The sequence below is a fragment of the Apodemus sylvaticus genome, chromosome 17 (assembly GCF_947179515.1).
Source record: "Apodemus sylvaticus chromosome 17, mApoSyl1.1, whole genome shotgun sequence".
In the NCBI taxonomy this organism is placed as follows: Eukaryota; Metazoa; Chordata; class Mammalia; order Rodentia; family Muridae; genus Apodemus; species Apodemus sylvaticus.
This window is the reverse complement of record NC_067488.1, coordinates 47,937,762-47,950,669: the sequence shown is the minus strand read 5'-3', so window position 1 is coordinate 47,950,669 and position 12,908 is coordinate 47,937,762. Positions and strand designations below refer to the sequence as shown.

The 12,908-nt window shown below is 54.6% G+C and overlaps 1 protein-coding gene across 2 annotated transcripts in view; it reads right to left on the bottom strand.

Annotated features, from left to right (window-relative positions):
- Micall1 (MICAL like 1) overlaps positions 1-12,908 on the bottom strand; it is a 30,009-nt gene that overhangs the window by 5,255 nt on the left and 11,846 nt on the right. For both annotated transcript variants that reach the window (XM_052160442.1, XM_052160443.1), the window contains 10 exons: positions 10,535-10,971; positions 8,592-8,649; positions 7,468-7,859; positions 5,893-6,290; positions 3,118-3,252; positions 2,549-2,675; positions 2,343-2,433; positions 2,153-2,226; positions 415-529; positions 205-251 (listed from right to left, as the gene is read on the bottom strand). In XM_052160442.1, the coding sequence (XP_052016402.1) occupies positions 205-251; positions 415-529; positions 2,153-2,226; positions 2,343-2,433; positions 2,549-2,675; positions 3,118-3,252; positions 5,893-6,290; positions 7,468-7,859; positions 8,592-8,649; positions 10,535-10,971 (1,874 nt within the window). The remainder of the gene's footprint in view (positions 1-204; positions 252-414; positions 530-2,152; positions 2,227-2,342; positions 2,434-2,548; positions 2,676-3,117; positions 3,253-5,892; positions 6,291-7,467; positions 7,860-8,591; positions 8,650-10,534; positions 10,972-12,908) is intronic.

Here is a 12,908-nt window from a genome sequence, read left to right as displayed (position 1 = left end):
GCAGAGCAGAGGGCAAAACCATCCAGGGCCTAGACCCCGGGCAGAGCACAGGCCTCCTGTGGGCACAAAGAGGCCTCCCGCCCTTCAGAGGCCAGGAGTTTGCAGAATGGCCCAGATCCCAGGGCCACTCCACCTTCCATTTCAGGCTGCGAACACTGCTGGAGCTCACAGGGGGTGCTGGACTCTCCTCAGGATGAGCCTCACCTTTCCTCTTAATCATAGTTTCCAACATCTTGTCTTCCTCTTCTTCCCTGGGTAAAAAAAGAGAAGCTGAGTGTCTACGGCAGAGAGGGACCAGGCCATCTGTGGGTCCCTTCCACGCCCCAGGCCCCATAGGACTGGGCGAGCATGCGGGTAAGCACTCTCCCAGGCTCTGTGGGAAGTTGCTCCCCCCACGGATCCTAGGCGTGGCACCTCTGCCGGTCCTCGTCCAGGCAGTTCACAATGGCATCTCGCTGCTCGATGAGGGTCCTGAGTTCTTCCATCAGCACCGTCTCTCGGGCCCGATCCTCATCTGTCCAATCCTTTTCTGCCAAAGGAGAAAGTCAGGGTGCGTGGTGAGAACCTCCTCTTCACAATGACAGGACACACCACCCAAGTCCTGGGAAGACTGCAGGCCCAGAGTGCCCCTCACAAGCTGGCAGGGAAATGAATATAGTTCTAGAAAAAAAAATAACACTTGGCTGCCCACCAAACACCCATCGCGAGATGCCCTGCAGGGCCATCAAGGAAGCCCTGAAGGCTTCCTGCGACAGACATGTGCTGGTGGCTTCCTGTGGGGGGCAGCAAGGAACTGGCCATGGACAAGCATGGAGGACAAGCACTCTCAAGGGTCCACTTGCAGAAGCAGCACAGCCCAAGTCACACAGCGGAACATGCTCCCAAGGCCATGGAGAAGGATAACTGGAGGGACACTGGGGATGTCACCGACACTTGCCCCCCTTCAGTTTCTTCCCTTTTCATGCCCCTCGAAGTCTCCTAGGACCATCTCAGGGGCGGTCCATGTCTGGGTTTCTCTCAGCCTCTGCGGGCTCCGGGGCTGGGTGCCCACATCTGGAGCTCCTCGTGTGCCATACATCTAGACATAAACGTCTCAAAGCTACCAGGAACTGTCCCATGCCCCCAGCCCAGTCTGGAGACAGCATATGGCTTCGCAGCTACTACCTAAATTCAAAGCCTCCTGTGTCCACACATCTGGAGTCTGGGTACGCTGTGCTCCTAGCCTCTGTGCAGGAACACTGACACTTTGGAAAACTGAGCCTTTTGCTCAAGCTGCCCAGAGAAAGTAAGGCCAGTGCTTGAACCTAGGCAGCCTGAGCTCCTACATGTGGCCTTTTGTGGCATCCACGGGCCCATCTCCCTCAGGGTCCCATAAACTAGCTTCATCTTCTAAAGCACGGTCAGGGGCAAGCTGACTTGGACACGGTGTATAGCCACGGTCTTGGGTGGGCTCCTGAGAGGTGGCCACACCCCCAGCCTCCTGCTGAGGGGAAAGTGACTCACAGCTGGCAAAAGAAGCCAAGAACATTCTGTGACTTGGGGCCACTCCAGCCTTCCAGTTCCCAAGTCAATGAAGAGGTAAGACCAGTCACAGAGAAGGTAAGAACCAGTGTGAGGGCAGGCATGGGGCGGAGACAGAGATAGCAGCTCCTACACAAATGAAGAAACCCCAGCCTCCCCGCCTGTTTTTCTATAACCTCAGCTGTAAAATGGTGATGATGTCACCACATAGGAAAGAGGTCAGAGTCCTGCATCCTTCCATGGGTCTGTGATCTCTCTCTCAGCAGCTATGGGTCGCTACATGCCAAGTCACGGGCAAGACAAGAACACTCTTCTACTCCGTTTCATTTCCCAGCTCAACCCTCAGCCCACCCGAGGTTCCCACCATGCCCAGAGCCAACAAATACGTGGGTTCTAAGAATCGGACTTGGAGGCTGGGCGGTGGTGGTACACACCTTTAATCCCAGCACTCAGGAGACAAAGGCAGGTGGATCTCTGTGAGTTTGAAGCCAGCCTGGTCTACAGAGCCAGCTCCAAAACACTCACTAAGCAATCTCCCTACCCCTATTTTTTAGTTTTTAAGACAGGCTCATGTAGCATGGGCTGGCCAGAGGCGGCCAGGGTCTGCCAGGTCTCTGGGTCCCGGGCTCACCTGGCTTGTTGAGAAGGCATCGGAGTTCATACTCCACGTCAGCCTGGCGCTGCTCCAGGCTCTGCTGTTTGAAGCTGGAGGGTAGGAGGGAAAGGCAGTGAGCACTCCTGCTGAGCGCTCCTCTGCGGGCAGCACAACTTCCCAGTTCTCCTCAGATCCCAGGGAGAGCCGCATGGCAGGCAGGACTCACACGTAAATGAGCTCCGACTCCCGCCGCACTAGAAGATGCTTCTCGTGGATGAGTTTGAACCAGTCCACCAGCATGTCGTCTTCGCTGCCCTCTGGAAGCCAGATCTCCACTAAGGCTAGAGCTGGCACCCCTCCCAGCTCCGCACTCACAGGCTGAGGGGCTCCCTTAACCCACCCCCGGGCAGCTCCCCTCTGCAGCCCCCTCACCATGAGCCCCCCCACGCAGCTTCTCCTCCAACAGCACCCCACTGTGCTCCAGGGCGTCCAGCTGGCGCTCGATGTTGTCCATCTCACCGTAGATGTCCTCCTCAGGAATATACTGTTCAGCCTGGACCTGCCCAGCAATATTCTGGTCACCTAAAGGGGGCTGGCCCTCCGCTCTCCAACTCCCAGAGTCCCCTAGCCATTGCAGATTCTAGGAACCCAGGTCCCATCCCCAAGGAGCATGACAAGAAAGCACTGTGGGGGTGGGGAAGGGGCCAGCATGACCCTCCATGTTGAGAAGTCCAAGTCCCTGCTCCACAGGGCAGCCTCTTCCCGCCCACCTCACCCAGGAGGTGTTCTTTGTTGGGCAGTGAGCTAGAGGAACAGGCTATGGAGAACCCTGGGGCTCCCTTCTGAGCCGCTCACTCTCCGCACTGCTCCTGGATCTGCAGGATCCCTGGGCTATCAGCCTTCCAACAGGACCATACACAGGTCTCAGAAGCCTATGGCTGCTGAGGGGAGGGGGCTGGGCCCAGGCCCGCTGAGTTTCAGGGTCTCTCTGCCGGCGGCACCTTGCGTTTGATGAGCGGAAAGCCGTGTCCGGGGGCAGGTGGCCTCACAGGCTTGGCTCCTTTGGTGGCCTTCCTTACAGTTGGAGACGCAGAGGGGGATGGCTTCCGGTTGAAAGGATTCTCTTTGCAGGAAGACTGAAGGTCGACATAACAGACAGTAAGTCGGACTTGGAGAAGTCTGATCATATAGGACTATTCAGAGCGGGCCGGGACCCAAGGGCCCGGAGGGGAGGGCCCAGGCCAGAACACAATCCCCTAAGTTCCATCTCCACACCTATTCGGCAAATGGCCCCACTTCCAGACTGCTTCCCTGAAGCCAGCTCTCACACCTTATGCACCTTTCTGCTCGGGCCCTTCCAGATGTGGTGCAGAGCAGAGAGGCAGAGAGAGAGACCGGGGTGGGGAGGGAGAGGGACAGGCAGGTCACTGTGAGTTCCAGGCCAGCCTAGTCCACATGGTGGAAAAAAGAAGCCTTCTTCTGACTGTAGGAGCCGGGGCCGAAGGGTTGAGCGGGATGAGAGGGTGGGAATTAAAATAAAGAGATTCGCTTCATATGTGTGCAGCACTGGCCAGAAGGCAAAGCTAAAGAAAGGGGCTTTGTTGTGGTTGTTTTTTAAATTGGTTTTTAGGATTTTTTGTTCTCATTTTTTTGTTTTCTTGTCTATCATCTATCTATCTATCTATCTATCTATCTATCTATCTATCTATCTATCTTCCTTCCTTCCTTGGTTTTTTTGAGACAGGAATTCTCTGTGTAACCCTGGCTGTCCTGGAACTCACTCTGTAGACCAGGCTGGCCTCAAACTCAGAGATCCACCTGCCTCTGTCCCTGGAGTACTGAGATTAAAGGTGTGTACCACCACCACCTGGTTAAATAATAAGTAAGTAAATAAATAAATAAACACAGAAGAAAAGAGGGTTGGAGAGATGGTTCAGCAGTTTAGAGCACAACCTCTGTGGTTGCTCTCCCAGAGGTCCTGAGTTCAAATCCTAGCAACCACATGGTGGCTCACAACCATCTGTAATGAGATCTGATGCCCTCTTCTGGAGTGTCTGAGGGGTTACATTCCCAAGGGGGCCCAGAAGCATCACGGAGGAACAGTTCCCCACCTAGGAACAGAGACGGTGTGGTCACCTAAACCTCCTTCTCCTGCTCCAACTGCTTCTGACATTCTCTCCTACTCCCCGTAGTGGATTGGCTTCCTTAGGAGGACCCCCCCACACCCAATCCCTCTGTAATATCAATACCCAAAGCCAGTCTGGCTAAGCCAGAGGCCTCTGAGCCCTTCCAGACTTTTTAAGCCACAGAACAGCCTCAAGGCAGCCTCCCATACAACCTGTGTTTGCTTTACAAATGGATCTGGGCAGGCTGCACTGATGGCTTGGTGGCTAGGAGCACACTGCTCTTCCTGAAGTCCAGAGTCAGGGTCCCAGCACCCACAACAGATGGCTAACAAGCACTCTTAGAGATTGGACACGCCCTCTGCTGGCTACCATAGGCACTGCACTCTAATACACAAACCCACACACAGATACACAGAATTTAAGATGAACAAGAAAATATATGAATAATGGTCCTGGGAGGATGCTTTAAGCCCCCCTAGCACTCCACGTGCCACCAACAAGACACCCAAGAGCCTCTTCAGAACAGTCTGGAAACTCGGCAGTACCCAGTGGCTTATTATCAGAAGCAGGCCTTCTCCACATCACATAGCAGGTAGCAGAGCCCGCACGAGTGGATGGATGTGGCCCAGAGACGGCCAGGCATATAGGTAGGCAGGGTCAGCAATGTCAGCTACAAGACAGCCGCCTTACAAGTGTCAAGCCACAATACGTGTAAGACTAGACAAGCCCAGGTGTGGGGGAAACAAGTGTGCCTAGAACTATAGAACCTGTCAAAAGCCAGATGCCCAGAGAGGAGCCCAGACAGACCCGCCCCGTGCCCACTTCACCTCTGAGAGGAGGCAGAGACCAGCAAGCGTTGAGGGTTGGGCCTGGTCTGCCTTCCTTCATAAGCACGCCCCACAGCCCAGAAAAGAGGAGCCCAGGAGGTGGGTCCTGAGCCCTGAGCCTGACCGGTGCTAACCTTGGCTCCTACAAAGCAGTGTGGCTACCAATGGGAGTCATTTCAGAACCTGCTAACCAGACAATGGGCCCCTCAAGAACAGAGACCTGTGTGTCCTCAGGAGCCTAGGTGTCCCATGCACACAGGAGATGGTCAGCAAGAGGTGCTGTCTCTACTGAAGGAGCCATCTTTCCTATTTGTGCTTCACTCACGATTACATTCTAGAGCAATCAGTGCCTGTCTCCTTGTGTACACTGAGCACCCAGAGAGGACAAGAACAGCATCTCCCCCCTCCCCCCCCACCTCCAAGACAGGGTTTTTCTGTGTAGCCCTGGCTGTCCTGGAACTCACTCTGTAGACCAGGCTGGCCTCAAATTCAGAAATCCGCCTGCCTCTGCCTCCCAAATGCTGGGAATTACAGGCATGCACCACCACTGTCCAGCTAAGGACAGCATCTTAATGCAACATGCCCAAGGCATGGCATCAATGAAGCCAGTGAGTTCAGGGGTAGATGAGGCGTGGCTAACAGGCGGAGGGTGGACCAACCCCATGGTGTTTGCGAGCAGGCTGAGGGGTGAAGACACACATGGATCTGTCTCAGACTGATAATGATGGGTATGCCCACTCATGGAGACGAGCATTCTTGCCGTGACGAGACACGCACCCACCAGCTGGAAGGACGGCTCTCTTGGCACCCACAGAGCACTCACCTTAATCTGCAGCTGTGGGGATGAGCTTCCCATGGAGGGTGCAGGGTTCCGGTCTCCAGCCAACAAGAAGGGGGTTGGGGTGGCACCACTGAAGGGCTTGGTAGAAGGGGTGCCTGAGTTGCCCTTTGTCCTGGCCTGTGGCATTTGTTCACCACTAGGCTGCCCTAGCTCCCCAGAAGACAACAGGGAAGAGGGGGTGACAGAGTTCCCAGATATGCCAGGAGTACCAGGCACATGCACAGCAGGATCTGAGGAGCTCTTGGGTACAGCAGGCAGCTCCAAAGGCTCTGCATTGGTGGGGTGACTGGAGCTCTCAGACGACAGACTCTCCACACTAAGGGCTGGTGACGGTGCAGCTGAAGGAGGTTCTGAGTGCGACAGGCGTGAGGTGTGGATAGCTGTTCAAACAAGTAAACTATCAAAATCAAACAGTGGACAGGACTTCTGTCCGGACCCAACACACCCGGCTTCCAGAGCTGAGGGGATCCCTGAACACCAAGGTCTTCCCCATCTGGATGGGCACGAGGCCAGAGAACACCAAACTTATGCCAGGACCCATGTTACAAAGGCCTGCCACCTTGTCCCCCCCCCCCATGCTCTAGTGTGCCACCTTGTGGTACATCTATGTGTAGACCTGGCTGTCCTGGAACTCACTCTGTAGACCAGACTGACCTTGATCGCAGAGATCCACCTGCCTCTATCTCCTGAGTGCTGGGTGCCCTAACCGAACCTCTCATCCGGCTAGACAGCTGCCTCCTCTCCTCAGCCTGCGCCATGACTCTCCTATAGTCAAAACTACTCTAAAGCAAGCTGCTGGGGCAGGTGGAGACTCTGGAACAGAGGCCGGAAGGCAGGCACCAGCAGGGGAAGGGGTAACACTGCTGCAGCCGGTGCTGGCCCAGGCACCGCCAGGCGCGGCTTTAGGCTCCTGCAGAGGACACGGACCAGGCCTCCACAGCAACATCGTATATCCTGGATGAAGCCACAGCTTCAGGAAAGGATTCTCCCTAGCTAGGATCATCTTTGAACCTGTCTTTGTCTAACTTCAGAGCTCATGCCCCCTTGACCCCAAGCCCACCCTGCAAGGGGACTCGGCCCAGGAGAGCATGCGCCGGCAATTGCTTCTAACAAGTGCTTGGTCCCACTGACCTTTAAAAGGCAGCCACAGCCTAGGGCTGGGAAGGGGACCAAGAGCTTAAGAGAAATCTGAGGTGAAGCCCAAATATATGGTGTGCTATGCCAAAGGGACCACTGGGCAGGAGAGACACAGCGCCTGGGGCTGACCCCCACATGTGAGGAGGCTAAATAGCCAAGCAGGAGCCATGCTGTGCAGTGGCTGGAGACACAGAAACCCAGGGAGGCGGGGCTCAGGGGTCAGAAGCCATGCCCGGCACCTTCCTGACTCCCCCGCTGAATCAGCCTAACAGGAAGTGCTAAAAGCTGGGGTTCAAATCCTGCCTTCATTTCAGCAAGACCTCCCCAAGATGTGGCGGTACACCATTCCACTCCCAGCCTGCTCTGGGAGACCATGCACCCCACAGTGTACAAACAGGTAAGGGAGCTCCCTGCACTTACCAAGTGGGGAAGCGCTGGGTGCTTTCGGGGCAGGGCGCTTCTTTGTCTTGGGGCTGCTGGTGGGGGTGATGCCGTACCAGGGGTGCAAGGACTTAGGGGTGGCTTCTGATGGGGCTGGGGCAGGGCTGGGTACTGGTGGGGCTGGAGCAGGGCTGGGTACTGCTGGGGCAGACTCTTCTTCCTCTTCCTCCTCAAAGGGGTTGTAGGGCTTGGGCTCCGGCTCAGCTCCTGGGCTTTTCTGGGTCCTTTCCTCCAGACCTCCGTTCTCCACCTGCCTGCAGGCCTGACTCAGTGGCCCAGGACTGCTGCCAGGGGGCAGTGGGGCTGGCTTCTTCTTTGGCTCTGTCTGCACCAGTGTGATCCATGGGGGGTCTTTCCGTGGTGCTGACATCCTAGAAGGAGGCCAAGGCCCAGGGTCAGCCTTCTCTCTAGGGAGCGTCAATCTGTGCCAACGGGGAGGGGGAAGCAGAGCCCTCGATTCTCCCAAGCCCAGCCACGGGGTCAGGCCAAGCACAAGGCTGAAATGGGCTACAGTACCCAGGTTCCAACAGGGCACCCTGAGGTCCGGAGGAGACAAACCTTCAACTACACAACCACTGTTGATCCAGCCCCCCAAAAAGAGGGCTGTGTGACACTGGTGACGTCACCCTATGCCTCAGGCTCATCTGTTCCACGGAGGCGTTACTAACAGTCCCTGTGTCACAGGTCAGGATCCAGTGGTTAGGGTTCTACATCCTGCCCAAGTATGGCCACACAGCAGGGGCAGCACAAAGGGTCACCAGTAGGACGCTGTAGCCCTCACAGGGCAGCCATCCTGATGAGGACAGCTCTCAACCAGAAGCATGTCCTCCCCAGAGCCGGGGAGCAGAGAGCCAGACACAACAGTTAAGCTTTTCCAGGCCTTTCTGTACTCTGTGAGGACCTAGACTCCCATGCCAGGCAGGAGGCACAGGCTTGTGGAGGTGAAGTTCCTCGAGGGCTGTCTCCACCTGGAGCACACATCAGGGACGTGGCTTTTCGTCCTCACTCAGGCGGGAGCCTCATTGTGGGCCCAGGAGATCCTTTTCTGACCTGGACCCTAGAAATAGCACCTCCCCGCTAAGGCCTTCAACCGGCCAGCATACCTCTCTGACAGCTTGGGTGTCCCTCTTGGCTTGGGAACAGGCGGTTCCTGTAGTCTTCCTAGATATGAAAGGACAGTGAGCTGGCCTTCATGGCAGCTAGGGTGCTGGGACCTACCAGGCAGGTCACAGACCAGGGAGACCACAGCCTCTCCCGGCCCAGCTCTCAAGGAGATTAGATACAATGGAAGATGAACAGGAGAACGATCCTGAGGCTGTGGCCAGGCCTTAGGCAGGCTCAAATGCATGTTAGCTGAGTCCTAGCCCAAATGTCCTCAGTCCCTTCCTCTATGCTAGGGTGTCTGCCCAGGGGCCACCTTCTCCTGGAAGCCTCCCCTGCCTCCTATTTCCATCCATCTCAGCAGTGTGCCCACCTGTGCCTGTCTCCCTCAGACACTGCTTCCTCCAAGAAAACACAAGAAGGTCCAAGCATTGTCTGTGTCCCCAGTGTCCAAACCTAAGTCAGTCTCCAGAAGTGCTGAGTGGATTCAAACACACAGAATGTTCTGGCACAGGTCCCCGGGTGCTCTCTCTCGCTGGGCCTACACTGCCTTCCCTGACTGATAAGGAATGCTCAGTGTATCTCAGGTTTCCAGAGTGTGAGCCCACGAGGTCACACCATCCATGGAAGTCATCTAAGAATACCCTGCAGACAGCAGGCCACGAGTCTCCACTACAGTCTAGAGAGGAGCTCAGGAGACCCCCTGACCCTGCTCCCCTCCCCAGGCCCTTAGCTGGTTAGACCAGCGGATCTCAGCCTTCCTAATGCTGCGACCCTTTAGTACAGATCCTCATGTTGGGCTGACCCCCAACCATAAAATTATTTTTGTTGCTACTTTATAACTGTAATTTTGCTACTATTATAAATCATAATGTAATTATCTGTGTTTTCCCATGGTCTTAGGCGACCCCCCCTGTGACAGGGTTGGTTTGACACCCACAGGTTGAAAACCACTGCCCTGGACAGACACCAGACATACAGGCGGGAGCAGAAGGTTACCTGGAGTGTGCCTGGGGACAAGCCAGCAAACATGACTGACATCAATACGCACAGCCTCAGAGGCACTCAGGACACATGTGCGCACACTTCCACACTCCAAACCACAAGGCAGAGACCACACACACACACACACAGACACACACAAACACACACACGGACAGTGAGGGTGGGCCTGAATAGTGTTGGCCTGTGGCCTAAGCTGTACCGGTTTGGAGAAAATGGCATAAAAAGGCACAATGTGGCTGACGGGTGACAGCATCACACAGCATATACAGGTGACAGCATCACACAGCATATACAGGTGACAGCATCGCACAGCATATACAGGTGACAGCATCGCACAGCATATACAGGTGACAGCATCGCACAGCATATACAGGTGACAGCATCGCACAGCATATACAGGTGACAGCATCGCACAGCATATACAGGTGACAGCATCGCACAGCATATACAGGTGACAGCATCACACAGCATATACAGGTGACAGCATCGCACAGCATATACAGGTGACAGCATCACACAGCATATACAGGTGACAGCATCACACAGCATATACAGGTGACAGCATCACACAGCATATACAGGTGACAGCATCATCACACAGCATATACAGGTACTGACTCAAAAAGCAGTTCCTGGGGCTGGAGAGATGGCTCAGCAGCTAAGAGCGCTTGCTGCCTTTCCAGAGGACCTGAGTTCGGTTCCCAACACCCATATCGAGTGGCTCACAACAACCCACAACCCCAGCTCCAGGACATCCAATGCATGCTGCACTTCTGGACTTGGTAGGCACCTATACTCACAGCCACATACCCACCCTCCCACACACACAGTTTAAAATAAATCTTTAACAAAAGCAGCGCAGACAACATTCCTGGCTATTAAATGCCCACGATAGGCTCCGCCCAGCCAGCATGCCCCACCCACCTGTGCCCTCACTCACCGTTCACAAGCCCTCCGCTGACATTCTGCTCCACCATGCCATCTTGCTGGAGGCTAGACCGAGGCCGAGGCGTTGGGGGAGTTAAGGCTGAACTCTCGGAAGCCTTCCTGGGGGCAGGTGTGGGCCGGCCAACAGGGGGACTGGCCAGCTCCTGGGGCTTGCTCGGAAGAGGTGGCTTGGTCAGGGTGTGGGGCTGTACCTCGGAGCTGGCCTGGGACCCATCCGCCTCAGCCACCGCAGCCACACTCAGGCTCAGGTCGCTATCCTCTGAGTCCTTGGCTTCTGCTGCCGGATGTTGCTTTTGCTGGGAAAGGGGCCTAGTTCCTGACCGGCCTCCCGGACCCAGCCTGGGGCAGCGTTCTGCACACACGAAGGTGCCTTCCTCGGGCCCACTACTGTAGGAGCCTGGGACCAGCGTGCTGGAACACTGCCGACATCTGCAGAGGACAGGGCAGGTGGTCCCTTAGCAGGGCAGGCTGGCTAGGCCCTGGGTAAGCCCTCCTTCAGAGACTAGTTATTTCCTTCTTCAGCTACCAGCCCCATCCCGGCTCCATACCCTGCACTTCCCAGAAAATAAAAGAACATGGCAACTTGTCAGAGTCAGAGGGGAACAAGAAACCCTGTCAAATTAGCAACAGGAATTGTGAAATGCGCTGGTGCTGCAAAGGGAAGAGGTGACGGTGACCCAGGGGAGAGTGCCACCAGCCAGTGACTCAGACAGTCAGCCTGGCTTCCCACCTGCCAGGTTTGTTTTGGTGACATTTTTGTATGATTTTATTTTTCAGGGCTGGAAACTGTGGCCAGGGCCTCAAAAATTGTTAAAGCTATGTGCTGCCTTTGGGCCACAGCCCACGTTGATTGGCTTGGGGATGGAACCCAGTGTCTTGTAAATACTAGATAAGCACTCTACCATCAGAGTCACACCACAGTCTCAGGTTGGATTGTTTTTCTTGAATACATACATAACAGAACAAAATACAATGTATCAACGTGACACCCCTCCCAAAGGCGGAGTCACTTGGCTGCAGGAAGCTCTTGTACAGACTATGCATCTACTGACCGTTCCGGCCATGTAGTTACATCTAGTTAAGATCAAGATTATGTATTTTATAGTAGGACGGACTCTTTTGCCTATATGCATGTCTAAGCACCACATGTGTGCTGGTGCCAGAGCAGGCCAGAGAGGGCATCAGATCCCCTGGAAGGAGATTACAGAAAGTTGCCAGCTGCCATGCGGATGCTGGGATGGAACCTGGGTCCCCTGAAAGACCAGACACTTTCCTAACTGACAACCCTTCTCCTCAGCCCCTCAAATGCAGGTTTTTTAAGTCAGGTATGGAGATGCACAATTTTGGTAGTGGTGGTAGTGGTTTTGGTATTTGTTTGTTTGTTTGTTTTTTGAAACAAAGTCTCACTATGTGACTCTGGCTGTCCTCTAACTCAGCTGGCCTCAAATTCACAGAGATCCATCTGCTACTCCACAAGGTTAAGGTGGTGTACACCTTTATCACAACACTTAGGATATTGAGGCCAGAGAATAACCAGTTCCAGGTTAGCCTGGGCTGCATAATGAGCTTCTGACTAAAAAACACAGGAAAAAAGGAAATCCTTATGCTGGGAGTGTACCTCAGTGGTTGAGTGCTTGCCTACCAGGCACAAGAGACTGGGTTCAAGTCCTAACAATACAAAACCAACCAAGCTGGCACCCCAGGATGTTAAATCCCCCAGTTTAAGTTAAACCACACTTAAATTTAAGAAAAGTATTTCGACAGTGTACGGTGCATATCCTTTTGTGAGCACCAGGCAGTTGCGTTCAGGCCCTTGAGGATGTAGCCCAGCCCTGTGCCCTGAGCTCCAGGGTCGAGTGGTGACTGGGCACAACGCTCAGTGGTAGGCTGCCCGCCTAGCTCATGCCTGGGCCTGGCTTTAAACCTAGGCCCCTCAGAAAAGAAAAGGCTAGCCGGGCGGTGGTGGTGCACTCCTGTAATCCCAGAACTCTGGGAGGCAGAGGCAGGCGGAATTCTGAGTTCAAGGCCAACCTGGTCTACAGAGTGAGCTCCAGGACAGCCAGGGCTATACAAAAAAACCCTGTCTCGAAAAAACCAAAAAAACAAAACAAAAAACAAACAAACAAACAAAAAAAAAAAACAAAAAAAGAAAGAAAAAGAAAAAGAAAAAGAAAAAGAAAAGAAAAAAGAAAAGGCTGTGGCTGGAGAGGCGACTCAGCATTTGCGGGCACCTGTTGCTCTCCCAGAGGACCAGTTTGGTTCTGAGCGCCCACATCGGGCAGCTCACAGCTGCCTGTAACTCCAGCTGGCCTCAAAGGGTGTTCCCACACACAGCACCGGCTCCCATAGTCATATATGCATGCATA